This window comes from Manacus candei, unplaced genomic scaffold (assembly GCF_025592945.1).
Source record: "Manacus candei isolate 608988 ecotype Guabito, Panama unplaced genomic scaffold, ASM2559294v1 h1tg000002l, whole genome shotgun sequence".
In the NCBI taxonomy this organism is placed as follows: Eukaryota; Metazoa; Chordata; class Aves; order Passeriformes; family Pipridae; genus Manacus; species Manacus candei.
Window position 1 is genome coordinate 1,281,259 of NW_026138050.1, and position 12,028 is coordinate 1,293,286.

The following is a 12,028-nucleotide window of genomic DNA, read 5'->3' on the forward strand; positions in this document are numbered from 1 at the left end:
GCAGATCCAGCCAAGTGTGGCTGATGGGATGAGTTTGTCTGCAGGGAACCTGTGGCCTGGGATGGTCTGTGCTCTGCCAGGGTTTGCATTTCTCAGATGTGAGAAGACCCTCCCCGTGCTGGAGGGGTCTGTGCTGTAACACCCCCTCTCTGCTCCCCAGGCTGCCCAGCAGCTGCGCTTCGTCAGGCAGTGGTCAGTGTTTGGGAAGACCTTCCAGAAGTCGGCCAAGGAGCTCACAGCTGCAGGGGTGGCCTTCGCCCTCCTCCTCCTGGCCTACGCCCAGCTCGGCTTCCTGGTAACTACCCCTGTCCCCGTTCCCTCACAGGTGGGCTGGTTGTGGTCCTGTTGCCCTTCATCCCTCACCATGGCACGACGTGAGCAAAGCCCACGGGTCCCCTGGGTGGTCCGTGCCCACCCTGCCACAGGCAGCTTTGGCCGGGGGCTGTCCCTGTCACAGCTGATTCACAGGCCACCCCTCAGGGCCCACGTAAAAGGGGATATCTTGGCTTAGGGGAACACTTTGCCGCTGATCCCTTCTCGTCACATCTCCAATGTCCCCTTTGCAGCTCTTCTCCTCCTCCACCGAGTCGTTCCGCAGCGTGGGCAGCAGCCTCCTGCTGCTGCTGGCCCTGCTCCGGGGCAGCGGGAGCCTCCAGCCCTGCCTGCCCGAGGCCTCGGGCCTCTGCTGCCTGTTCTGCACCAGCTACATCGTCCTGGAGGTGTGGATCGTGCTGAGGCTGCTCACGGTGGTGCTGATCCACAGCTACCGCGAGATGCACTTTGAGCTGTACCGACCTGCCTTCGAGCCCCAGGACTACGAGATGGTGGAGCTGTTCGTGCGCAGGCTCAAGATGTGGATGGGCTTCAGCAAAGCCAAGGAGGTGAGAACAGCCTGGGGGCTCCATGGAGAAGGGGCCAGGTGGCAATGTCCACCATCCTTAGCCTTCCTTTGCCTCTGGCTACGTCCCACTGCTGCTCACAGCCAGGTTCCTCTGGCAGGTGAGAGCTGGAGCAGTCGCTGTTCCTGAGGGCCCCAGGGCTGGGTTAGTGATGGGGCGCTGTAGGGACATCGGCTGCCACTTCTCAGCCCCACAGTTCCATGTGGTTTTAATGGGGATCTCCTCAAGGTCCATGGTTTGTCACACAAGGAATAGCTGGGAGCAGCCCCGGGGTGTTTGGAGTGTTCCCACTGAGAGCTCTGAACTAACCCTGCCCCTGCTCCCCTGTTCCCTCCAGTTCCGGCACAAGGTGAGGTTCGAAGGGATGGAGCCGCTGCCCTCCCGCGACTCCAGTGACTCCAAGTCCTTCCGGGGCCCCACTCCCAGCGCTGCCTCCGACAGCTCCAGGGCCTCCACGTCCTCCAGCCAGCTGGACGGGCTGAGCCTCGTGCTGAGCACCCGGGACAGCCTGGAAGTGGACGCCGACATCCAGCGCCTCCTTTCCCTCTTTGAGATGCTGCTGGCCCAGTTCGACCGCGTCAACCAGGTGACGGAGGACGTGTCCCGCATCGAGCTGCTCCTGGAGGGCTCCCGGGGCCGCCGCTCCCGGAGGAGGCCCCGCGGCCCCGAGGACGGGCTGGGCAGGGGCTGTGCGGGCGGCTCGGAGCGGGGACCCTCTCCCGAGGTGTCAGACACGGACGTGCAGCCCCCGCGGTCCCCGCGCGGTGCCAGGGCCGTGCCGGGCGGCCGGGGCTCGGTGCCCAGCCGGCTCCTGCAGGCGAGCCGGGGCGTCAGCGCGGTGGCCCCGGGCAAACCCTGCGCTGTGGCCGCGCCGGCCGTCAGGAGGAAGCGGCCCCTCCGCGCCAAGAACAGGGTGCACCCCACGGTCAAGTAACTGTGCATGGGTTATGGGTGCGGGAGCGATGCCCTGGCAGGGCACAGGGAGGGTTCGCCAGGGTGGGCTGTGCCCGCCCTGCAGCCTCGGGAGCTGCCCCACGGCTGGGCCGGCCGGGGCACACGGGGCGCTCCCTCACGCCGCTGGCACGGCCACCAGCCTTCCCGGACCCCCGGGGGCGTTCCAGTGTTACAGAGCGGGGAGAAGGCCGAGCCTTTCCCCTGGGGCCGGGCAGGTGCAGGAGATCCCCGTTGGAGTGGGGACCGGGGTGGGTGTTAAGTGGCCCCAGCTGCGGGTGGTGACGGGGGTGGGCACTGGGCGAGTGGGGCAAAGCTCAGCCCCTTCCCTGCTGGCTGTGCCAGATGGGAAAGGACAGGAGAGCCCCAGGCCTCAAAGGTTTGAATCAAGTCTTGGATTTTTGTCGACCAGACGCACTGTGGAGGAAAGCAACAGCTTTCGAGAAGGTATTTAACCCACCTTGTTTTTTAAACATAAATAGATATATAGATAAATGCTATCTACGCCCAGATCAGTTAATTTCCAGTATTGGCTACTTTTATCCTCCAGAAATTGGTACTATTATTTGTATTTAAAGAAATCCAATATTTAAAACAAAGGACATTGCAAGCTCCAGCGAGCTGGCCAGGCTGGAGGAGACAGGGAGCAGCAGCTCAGCCCGAGGGCTTTGAGACCCCGGGGCTGCTCCAGCCTCCTCCAATTTGGGGTTCCCAAGGTGCTGGTGTCACCGTGGTCCCCACCCGTCCCTGTCCCCCCGCCGTGGCCCCTGGGCACCCCTGGCTGCTTGGCTTCTCTAACCCAAGGAATGTATTGCCCTAAGTATATGTATTTTTTTGGTTTACTTGTTCCTATGTACTGCCCAGCACTTTAAACAAGGCTTTCCTCGGCTACAGTGACACGTGCGAGCTAAGAACGGGATAATATATCACAAAAGCAGTATTTTGTTTGTTTAAATCATAAACTGAAATGGGCAGTGAGGAGGCGAGCGCAGCCCCTGCTCAGGCAGCCCCTTCCCTACAGCACAAAGGAGCTCCTGAGGGAGGTTTTTCGGGGTCCCTGCAGCCCTGCCCCCTGGGACTGGCCGTGTGCTGGGCTACAGCTGCTGGGCTACAGCTGGGCTGTGCCACGGGGCACCCCCAGCTCACAGCACGGGGGTGCAGAGCAGGGCCTGGGCCCCCCCCGGGGTCTGCGTTCCCCTCCTCAGCCCCATTTCACCTTATGGCTATTGTAAGTAATTTATATGGGGTGTGTTTGGTTTTTAAATGTATATATTTTTGTATGTTTGCTATATTTTCATAGCATCGGTACCGTGTTTGAAACATGTAGATAGGAGACAGAATACTATTGTCAGAGTTATTTAAAGGATGTATTAAGTGCTTCTTCCTGGGAATGTCCCATGTATATAAGGATTGGGTGTCTGTGTGTGTGTGGTGTGTGTGCTCCCCTGGCTGAGGGTCGGCCAGGCTGGCTCGGGGCAAGGGGGGGAAGCCCCCAGGGGGTTCCTCTGTGTGTTCCAGAACCTGCTCCAGGCTTTGGACAGGCCAGAGGGTGGAGGGGAAGGCTCAGGTGGGCAGTGCTGCAGGGGAGGTGCCTCGGGGTTGGCTGCATTGTGCCTCTGATGCTCCTGGAAGCACCTTCCCATGGCAGGGGAGACCTTTCCAGGCAGAGAGAGGGGTCTCCTATGGCACTTCCATCGCTCCATCACCTGCTGAGCCTCCCCTCCAGCCCCAGCTGTGCTGGATACTTTTTAAGATTTCATTCCATGATCCATGTGCTTTCTTGGCCACGTCCCATCTGGGTGGCTGCAGGAGGACTGTGGGTACTCTGTGTTGGCTTTAGGACAGGTCTGAGTTACCTTTGGAAAACTCAGCTGCTGTGCAGGACAGATGCTGTGGAAAGGTTGCAGAGGGATGAGGGCAGGAGAAGAGAAAGGATCAGTTAAAGTGAGCTGGTGGTTGGTCAGCGTGGAGGTGTTGGAAGAGCAGATGGCACAGAGAAGTAGAAGTGTAGAGGGGAAATCCAGTCCTGGTAACCAGGACACATTGGTAATGGCAGGAAAGGCAGGTGGGAGATGACAGAGAAGGTCAGAGGGAGGATCCCAGCTCAGGGGCAGGAGGTGCCTGGAGCAGGCAGAACCAGCACTTAGTGGCTGAGCCCAGGGCTGGGGCTAGGCATTGGTCAGCTTTGTGCTCTGTGCTCCAAAAAAAACCCTGGTTTTCAAGCCAGAGATGTAAAACTGTTGGCCTTGGATTTTTTGTTCCTCTAGCTTCCCAGGCAGCACAGCACCAGGCTCTGCTCTGGCACATGTCCGTGACGTATTTGGTGACAATGCCAGTGCAAGCCCCAAATGCCCAAGGCAGTAACAGGGGCAGTGGTGAGGTGTCCCAGGGACCTGGAATGTGTCCCTGCAGCTGATCATGGCACAGGGCTGGAGTCACATCCAGCTCCTAAGCTCCTTGCTCCACTCACAACTGCTCCAGCACAGCCACATGGGTGTAGATCCAGAATCCAGCCACCCCCGAGGGCCCTGTGGGAATGTTTAGTGATTGAAATGAACCAAATGAACCAAGCAGGTCTTGGAAATCTCTTGAAGAGCTAAAAATTTCAGTTCACGACCAGAGTTTAGTTCTCAGCTTGAGTATCCTCATTAAAAGAGGTTGGTGGTGAAGTGCAGGAAGGAGAGATGGAGGCAAGAGGGGTGAGCAGGGGGCCCCATCTGCCTGGAGCAGCCCTTCCTAAGCTAAAGGGGAAGCTGTAACAAGGCCACTCCCCAAATCCAGCAGGAGTTTTGTTCCCAAGTGCCTGTTCCTTACTAAGCTTGCCTTGTGTGTGTGTGTGTGACTTGATGCGTGTGACTTACCAAGTGCTTCTTCTAATCAAAGAGGAGCAGAAATGGGATCAGACAACTGCCCTCCCTCTGTCCTCCCCTGGAAGAATGGAGAGCAGCTCTGCCCCCCCCAGTTGTTTCCTGAAGAGCCCAAGCCCTCTGTGGTGGGCAGCACCCACAGCTTCCAGCACTCACAGTTCTCAGAGCAGCAGTTATTTGTTCAAGCATCCCAGGGTCCCCTCAGTGTCCCAGCTAAGGCACAGCTGCAGCCACAGGGACTCAAGTCAGGAGTTACACCCTCACAGCAATAAACCTGACTTGCAGCCCTCGCCAGTGAATCCCCCTGAATGTATATTTCTGTGTCTGTAGTCACCAAGAGATGGTTTCTTATTTATTGTCGTGAATCTCACAACGCTGCATCAGGATCAAGCTGCTTAAATGAAAAGCAAAACCCCGATCCATTAGTTCCAAGGGAGAGGGAGGGACTTCTCTAAGTGCCTTTTTTCTTTTTTTTAAAGAACAGTGATTGTGAACAAAATGCCAGTGGTTCCTGTTGGGTCAGCATTTCACTGCAAACAAAAACGGTGTGTTTTGTAACTGTGGGGATGTTTCTTAAAAACTGACAAGGTCAAATAAACACTGACTGCTACAACCTGGCTTGGGTGGTTTTGTCTCAGTCCCTGCAGCCCCTCACTGAGGGGGAAAGCAGCTCCAGCCAGGGCTGCTTCCCCACCCCATACTCATGCTCTTTGTGTCCAGAATGTTAATTAGGGTCTCCTGCACAACACAAGATGCTTTCTCAAATCCTCCAGCCTCTTAGGGCAGCTCTGGGCTGGCATTAGTGATATCAGCTCCTGCTGTCACCTAAAGGAGACTGGGCCAAGGCAGAGTGTGGCTCCAGGGCTCACACAAAGCTGCCCTGGCTCACCTGTGGTGGGCAATGCCCACAGAAAAGCCCCCTCCCCACTGCAGAGGTTACCTGAAGCTGAACCACAAGGAATATCCCAGGACAGGGGCTGGAACACAGCCAGGAATCCCCCCTGTGTCCAGCACTGGGAGGTGTGGGGAGTGGTTACAGGAGCAACACAGATCAGGAAGCTGAAAGGGGGGAGGAGGAAGGATTTACATGATTAGGAAACAGCTGGAACCTTCCCAGGCCAGCAAGAACCACTGACCAGACAAATACTTTATTTCCTTTACGACTCAAACACTCAAACACAACAGACACTTGGTTCCCAAACACCCTGCACAGGCCAGGGGGGCCTTTCTGTCCCCTCCCCTGGTACTTCACAGTCCCATGTGCACATTGCACTTGTCTTCACCTCACTGCTGTCAGCTGTTCCCAAATCCAGCTTCCCAGGCAGGGCCAAAGCAGGAGATAAAGTACTCACAGTATAGTCCAGCTTACTGGTGTCTCCCAGTTGGGTAGTGTAGTGTCTGGTGCCCATCTTGCCTCAAGATGGGCTACAGAATCCCATTCCAGCTGTGCACAGCTGGGCTGGAAGGGCCTGGACCTTTGAGGAGTCCCAGGAGAGACTGTCACTGCTAGTGCAACAGGCAAAACTCGGGCAGAGACAATGCCCCAAGACATGACACCAGTCTCCCAAAGGGGTTACAGGTGCATGGAGAAGGCTGGGATACCCCAGCATTCCTGCAACCAGGGGAAGTTCTGCAGATGGACCTGGAAGTCGAGTCTGGCCTTGGGGTGAACACCTGGAGTCAGCCCTGGGGGTCAGACTGTTCATCCCCAGGGATTCCTGGCCCAGCTCTGCCATTCTGCTGCTCCACCTCCCTGTTTGCTGTTACTTCTGGTGGCAAAATAATTTCTGCTGTGAATCTCTCAAAATGCAGAAAAACCCTTGGGAATTTAAGCAGCATTTTGGGCAGGAGAGAACCCAAATTAACTCTTTTCAGAGCTGGTAGCAGAACAAGTCAGAGCCTGGAGAGTTCATGTGCTGGGAGACTCCGGGTCCAGGTAGGAGCTGGGATTCCAGGGTGCTCAAAAATAGCAATTGGATTTTCAGTACTTCATATTTCGTTCCCAATGAAGTCATCAAAAATCCCACAATTTCTGCACCTTCATGTAAGGATCTGCAGAATATCATCCTTTGTCTGCTTCCCCCAGGAGCCAGTGTGGAAGGAGTCCAAAGGAAGGTTCTGCAGGGAAGTTCCCAGCAGAGACAGAAGCCTTGAAATACCTCACACCAAATAAAACCAAACACGGTGGGTTGGTCCTCTCAGAGCTCTGCTGGGAATACAGCGTGTCCTCCTCAGGGAACATCCAAACCTGGCAGGGTTCAATGCCAAGTCCACATGCAAGGAGCACATCCAGGCCTCCCAAACCCTGTGTCCACACAGGTGCCAGGATCTACACGAACTCGGTGAAGTCGTCCACGGAGGAGATGAGCCGCTTCCGCTGCCCCGTCTCGTAGGTGGGCGGCGGGTCCTGGGGCGCCTGGGGAGGGGGCTTGCTGGGGGCAGAGGGGTGCAGCTGCAGGGGAAGGCCAGGGCTCTGGTACTGCGTTTCCTCCCGGAGCTGGAAGGCAAAGGAAAGAGGTGGCAGCTGACTTTACCTGCCTCGCTGGGCTGAGCCGGTTCCAAAGCCCCGGAGCGGCCGCGCTCACCCGGTGCCGCAGCCTCTTGATGTGCCGCAGCCTCGCGATCCACTTGGAGGGGTAGGTGTCAGTAGGGTTTGAGCGGCTGTGGTGGACCTGGGAAGCCATCTGATTTGGGAAGGGGAAGAGAAGAGCCACATCAGCATGACCATGACAACAAAATTAACAGAATTTTCAGTGCAGTTTAACAGCAGCCGAAACGCAGCTCTGAGTTGCGACTGTTTGTGTGCCAACTCTGACTTCAAGGTCAAGCAGAAAACTTAATTCTTTGCCTTAGCAAGCCCTGCTTCTTTCCTTGGCAGGTGGTGATGGCCCAAGGCACCAGCTGGGAGCCAGGAGGTCTCGGGGAGCTCGGGGTACTCACGTTGGCGTGCAGGGCCATCTGACGGGCCACGAAGGGCAGGTTCTTGTCCGAGATGATCTTGGCAACGCTCGTGTCCACGAGCCCCTCCATGTCTTTCATTTAAAGGAGTAAGAAAAAAAATATTTTCGCACAGTTGAGAACAAGGCAAAGGTTGCCAGTAACTAAATAAGTAATAGAAACCTGAGGAACTGTGTCACAGAAGTTCCCACTGAGCTCTACAGCTCCCACTGTAACAGAACTTGTACTGTTAAGAACAGCCTGCTGGGCTCTCACATGAACTGAAACATGAGCCAGAAACACCCACAAGTGCCCCTTTGCTAAGAGGAAAGCACCAGCACTGTTGAACTCACATGGAGCCATGGCTGGGTCCTGCAGTGCTGGGAGGGACAGCAGAGGCCAAAGCCAGAGGGAGCTGCACCTCCCCTCTCCTCCAGCATTCCAAGTACTGTTGGAGGGATTTGCTCTACTGTTGGCATTTTGTCTTAACCTTGAGTATGAGTGGTACAATGGGAAGATACCTCTTATCTTGGGGAAGATACAGGAATAGGACAAACCCAGATGCACCTGGGCAAACTGGTTCCAGAGTTTCTCCTGGAAGTTTTCACTTTTGAAACACAAACCCACTGTGCAGTGAAGGCAGTTACTGACCCCCAACACGGGAAAGGCTGAGGGATCCCCACCTTTCCGACACTGCAGCGTCACCAGGTTACAATCGTAGTCCAGGGGGGTGATGATCACGTGCACAAAATTGAACTGGCCCTAAGGAGGAAAGAATAAAACAGTCAGAAACATTTCCCTGGCAGCATCGTGGCCTGTGAATGCCATGAACACACACATGAACCCACCAAGGCCAACAACTCATGCTCTCCATGCTGTTTGCTAAGGTACCACACCAGATGGAGATTTACAACACCCCCACCAGGAAAACCTTGTACCTTTATTGTTCCCAGTTTAAAGTCCTCTCCTGAATCATTGTAAACGATGGAAACAAAATCATTCCCCAGGTGCCTCTTCTTGTCACAGCGATATTTATCCAGATCCTTGGTGGGCATCAGAGTGGCAATGTGGAAAATAGCTGGAGAGGGAAACAAAAATCCTTAGGTTGGGCTGGGAGAGCAGCAACAGTCACATGCCAGACAAAGCAGTACCAGCACCAAAATAATAAAAATACAAGTTGTGCTCCCTCAATAAGTTAGTCCCTGTGTGTGACAGCTGAATCCAGTCCCACGGGCTGCTCCAACAGTCCCTGGAGCACAGAATGCAAGTGGTCAGTGGGAAGGAGCAGAGCACCGTGAGGAGCAGAACTGGCTTTAAGGAGGAAAGAGTTAAAATAGCTTAAAATAGCTTAAAATAACTGAGCACCAGGACCTGCAGCATGGAACTGGACTTGTGATGAGCAGAGCTGTGTGGAAAAATCAGGGAAGTTCACCATGGCCTGTTGGATCACCGCTGATTTCTGCACTGTGGGTGCTGCAGGGTGGCACTGCAGTGCAATGAGCAATGGCCACAGCAGTGACACCCCCTGCTCAAAACTGCTCTTCAGAGAAACAGAGAAGAGCTTTGACACCACCTTCAGTGAACAGTCTTCAGAGTAGCTCAGGAACAACCAGCTTATTCTGCAAACCTCCACACCAAACCCTACCGACCCTTAGAGAGCAGGCCACTTTAAAAGTGCAGTGATTTTTCTTTTCTTAAATAAGGCAGGTCTCTTTAACACATGGCTTGCAGAGATATCAGAAAGAACAAGAGCCCCAGGTCACCTTCCCTCCACCCCTGGAAAGGAAACTGTGCAGAAGGCAGATCAGTCAAGGTGAGAAGAGACAGACCATCCTTCCAGTTTCTGGAGCCACCTCACCTTGCATGATGTCATCGTGCCAGCAGTAGGTAAACTGGCCATCCTCCCCACACACGTCCAGGCCCCCGAGGTAGATCTTGTCTGGCTGACAGTCTTTGAGCTCAATGAGCTTCCCCAGCCCCGTGAGGAACTCGGTGTAGCGATAGGAGCCGTGCTCGTTGGACAGGATCGCGATCTCGTTGTTGCTCTGGGACACAGGAACGTGGCAGAGTCACTGAGTGCCGAGGGCACCAAGAGCACCAGTGATCAGGTTATCACCTTCCTAGGATTAGGTCACTGCCCTCCTAGAAGGGCTTCATGTAGGCACTGATTTTTACTGCAAGAAACTAAGGAAAAGCAAGGCCTGCAGGAGCAGGACAAACCCCACAGCTGCAGGGGTGCCCGGCCCTGTGCAGGGGCTGAAGGCCCTGCTCACACTCACCTGGCCCCCCCCAAGGTACAGCACTGCAATCCTGTGTGTGTCACACTCACCTGGCCCTCCCCAACGTACAGCACTGCAATCCTGTGTGTGTCACACTCACCTGGCCCTCCCCAACGTACAGCACTGCAATCCTGTGTGTGTCACACTCACCTGGCCCTCCCCAACGTACAGCACTGCAATCCTGTGTGTGTCACACTCACCTGGCCCTCCCCAACGTACAGCACTGCAATCCTGTGTGTGTCACACTCACCTGGCCCTCCCCAACGTACAGCACTGCAATCCTGTGTGTGTCACACTCACCTGGCCCTCCCCAACGTACAGCACTGCAATCCTGTGTGTGTCACACTCACCTGGCCCTCCCCAACGTACAGCACTGCAATCCTGTGTGTGTCACACTCACCTGGCCCTCCCCAACGTACAGCACTGCAATCCTGTGTGTGTCACACTCACCTGGCCCTCCCCAACGTACAGCACTGCAATCTTGTGTGTGTCGTACGACGGGATCTGGTCCAGGAGCTGCACCGACCTCTCAAATGTCTGCAACCAAAGCACTGGTCACACCTGAGCAGCCTGGGCCAGGGGAAGGGGTCCCTGCCTGGGGCAGGGCTGGTTCTGGGGGAGCTTTAAGGTCCCTTCCAACCCGAGCCATTCCAGGATTCTGTGATCTTTAAAAAATTACCTCCACACATTCACTGCCTGCGCTAAAACCCCTTTGGGACAGAGCAAGCACAGATTCCTGACCTTCCCTAGTGTTTTCCCTGCTGGATGCTGCCCTGCACGGGCACAGTGCCCGCCAGCCCAGGGACAGGGCAGTGCTCTGTACCATCTGGCAGCAGCTCTCCTGGGTTTACACTCCAGGTGACACTGATCTGCCCAAGTGCATGGGTTGGGTGCATTTGTCACGACAAATCACATCCTCTCTTCACTTCTGCTCCAGGCGTGGAAAATGGTTGTGTCTCTTGCTCTGAAGAACATTTCTGGCCTCATCACACCTGGGCTCCCTCCTGCCCAACCACCCACACCCAAAGCGAGGGGAATCTGTCAGCAGGAGCCTGTGGGGCTCAGCTCTCCAAAACCCCACTCCAGCACTACTTCTCCAGGAATTTTATGACCAATATCCCACAGAACCACAGAATGCTTCTTGCCCATCCCCAATTACACGGACGGCTGGTAGGTCACCTAATGCTCAGTTCTCATCCTACCAGCAACCCCCCAACTCCTCAACTGTCCCTGCCTTCTGTCCAGGATTCTGAAACACCACCAGTAACATCTCCCAGCACCCCAAATCCAAACCAGAGCCATAAAGCAGGAGCCACCAGGATTAGGGCACAGAGAATCTCCCATCTGTGGCACTGCTGGTAGGAAACACCTTTAAATTGCACCACCTGAGCTGGACTTTTGTAATTATCATTTAAAGTCAAAGAAAGTCATGAGGTTAAAAAAGCAACTACGAGAATTTACAAAAAATTCCTTGCCTACCTCATTTGGCAACAAGAGGGGCTTGTTGTTTTCATCACCAAAGAATGGGGAGTGGTACAACTGTAAAAACACAAAGCTAAGGGAGAGAGGGAGGAAAAAGTTCAGTTACCATAAAAATTAGGTCCATTTTGATCTGTTGGATGCAAGAACATTATGTACAGCAGAAAAATAGGAGCAATGAAAATGCTAACAGGGTTATTACTCATCTTTCAGACACTTTAGGTGCCTGGGCTACCTGCAGTTTGTAATAGACCCCTGTCAGAAAAACAATGATGTGTCAAACAGCAGCAGCCACACAATTTCCCTGTTCAAAGGCACAGAATGCCCTCCAGCCTCACAGATCCAGGGGTATTTCTGGGCTATCAGACACATGATTGCACAGACATTTCCATTCTACCTGCCCTCAGTAAGATAAAAATGGTCTCATCATGCAATTTTGGGCAATTACCGTTATCTCAAGTTCAGAAAGTAACAATTATAACCCTTCTATTTCTTTTTCTTAGGATTTTACACATTATATTTCTTGAAATGCAAAACTAGCAATTCATCCTGCTCCCAGTCAAATTAACTCTAGGTGACCTGCAGTTGAGCCACACACCTTAAATTAGCATAGATT

The 12,028-nt window shown here is 54.5% G+C and overlaps 2 protein-coding genes across 11 annotated transcripts in view; one reads left to right on the plus strand and one right to left on the minus strand.

Annotated features, from left to right (window-relative positions):
* The window catches only part of PKD1 (polycystin 1, transient receptor potential channel interacting), an 84,086-nt gene extending 78,756 nt beyond the window's left edge, over nt 1-5,330 (plus strand). For all 3 annotated transcript variants that reach the window (XM_051777456.1, XM_051777445.1, XM_051777453.1), the window contains 3 exons: nt 161-295; nt 567-881; nt 1,237-5,330. In XM_051777456.1, the coding sequence (XP_051633416.1) occupies nt 161-295; nt 567-881; nt 1,237-1,833 (1,047 nt within the window). In that variant the 3' untranslated portion in view covers nt 1,834-5,330. The remainder of the gene's footprint in view (nt 1-160; nt 296-566; nt 882-1,236) is intronic.
* A 492-nt stretch (nt 5,331-5,822) lies between these two features.
* Nucleotides 5,823-12,028, minus strand: part of TSC2 (TSC complex subunit 2) — a 33,125-nt gene continuing 26,919 nt past the window's right edge. For all 8 annotated transcript variants that reach the window (XM_051777700.1, XM_051777689.1, XM_051777678.1 and 5 more), the window contains 8 exons: nt 11,413-11,488; nt 10,384-10,470; nt 9,513-9,699; nt 8,593-8,732; nt 8,338-8,416; nt 7,658-7,749; nt 7,303-7,401; nt 5,823-7,214 (listed from right to left, as the gene is read on the minus strand). In XM_051777700.1, coding sequence (XP_051633660.1) covers nt 7,047-7,214; nt 7,303-7,401; nt 7,658-7,749; nt 8,338-8,416; nt 8,593-8,732; nt 9,513-9,699; nt 10,384-10,470; nt 11,413-11,488 — 928 coding nt within the window. In that variant the 3' untranslated portion in view covers nt 5,823-7,046. The remainder of the gene's footprint in view (nt 7,215-7,302; nt 7,402-7,657; nt 7,750-8,337; nt 8,417-8,592; nt 8,733-9,512; nt 9,700-10,383; nt 10,471-11,412; nt 11,489-12,028) is intronic.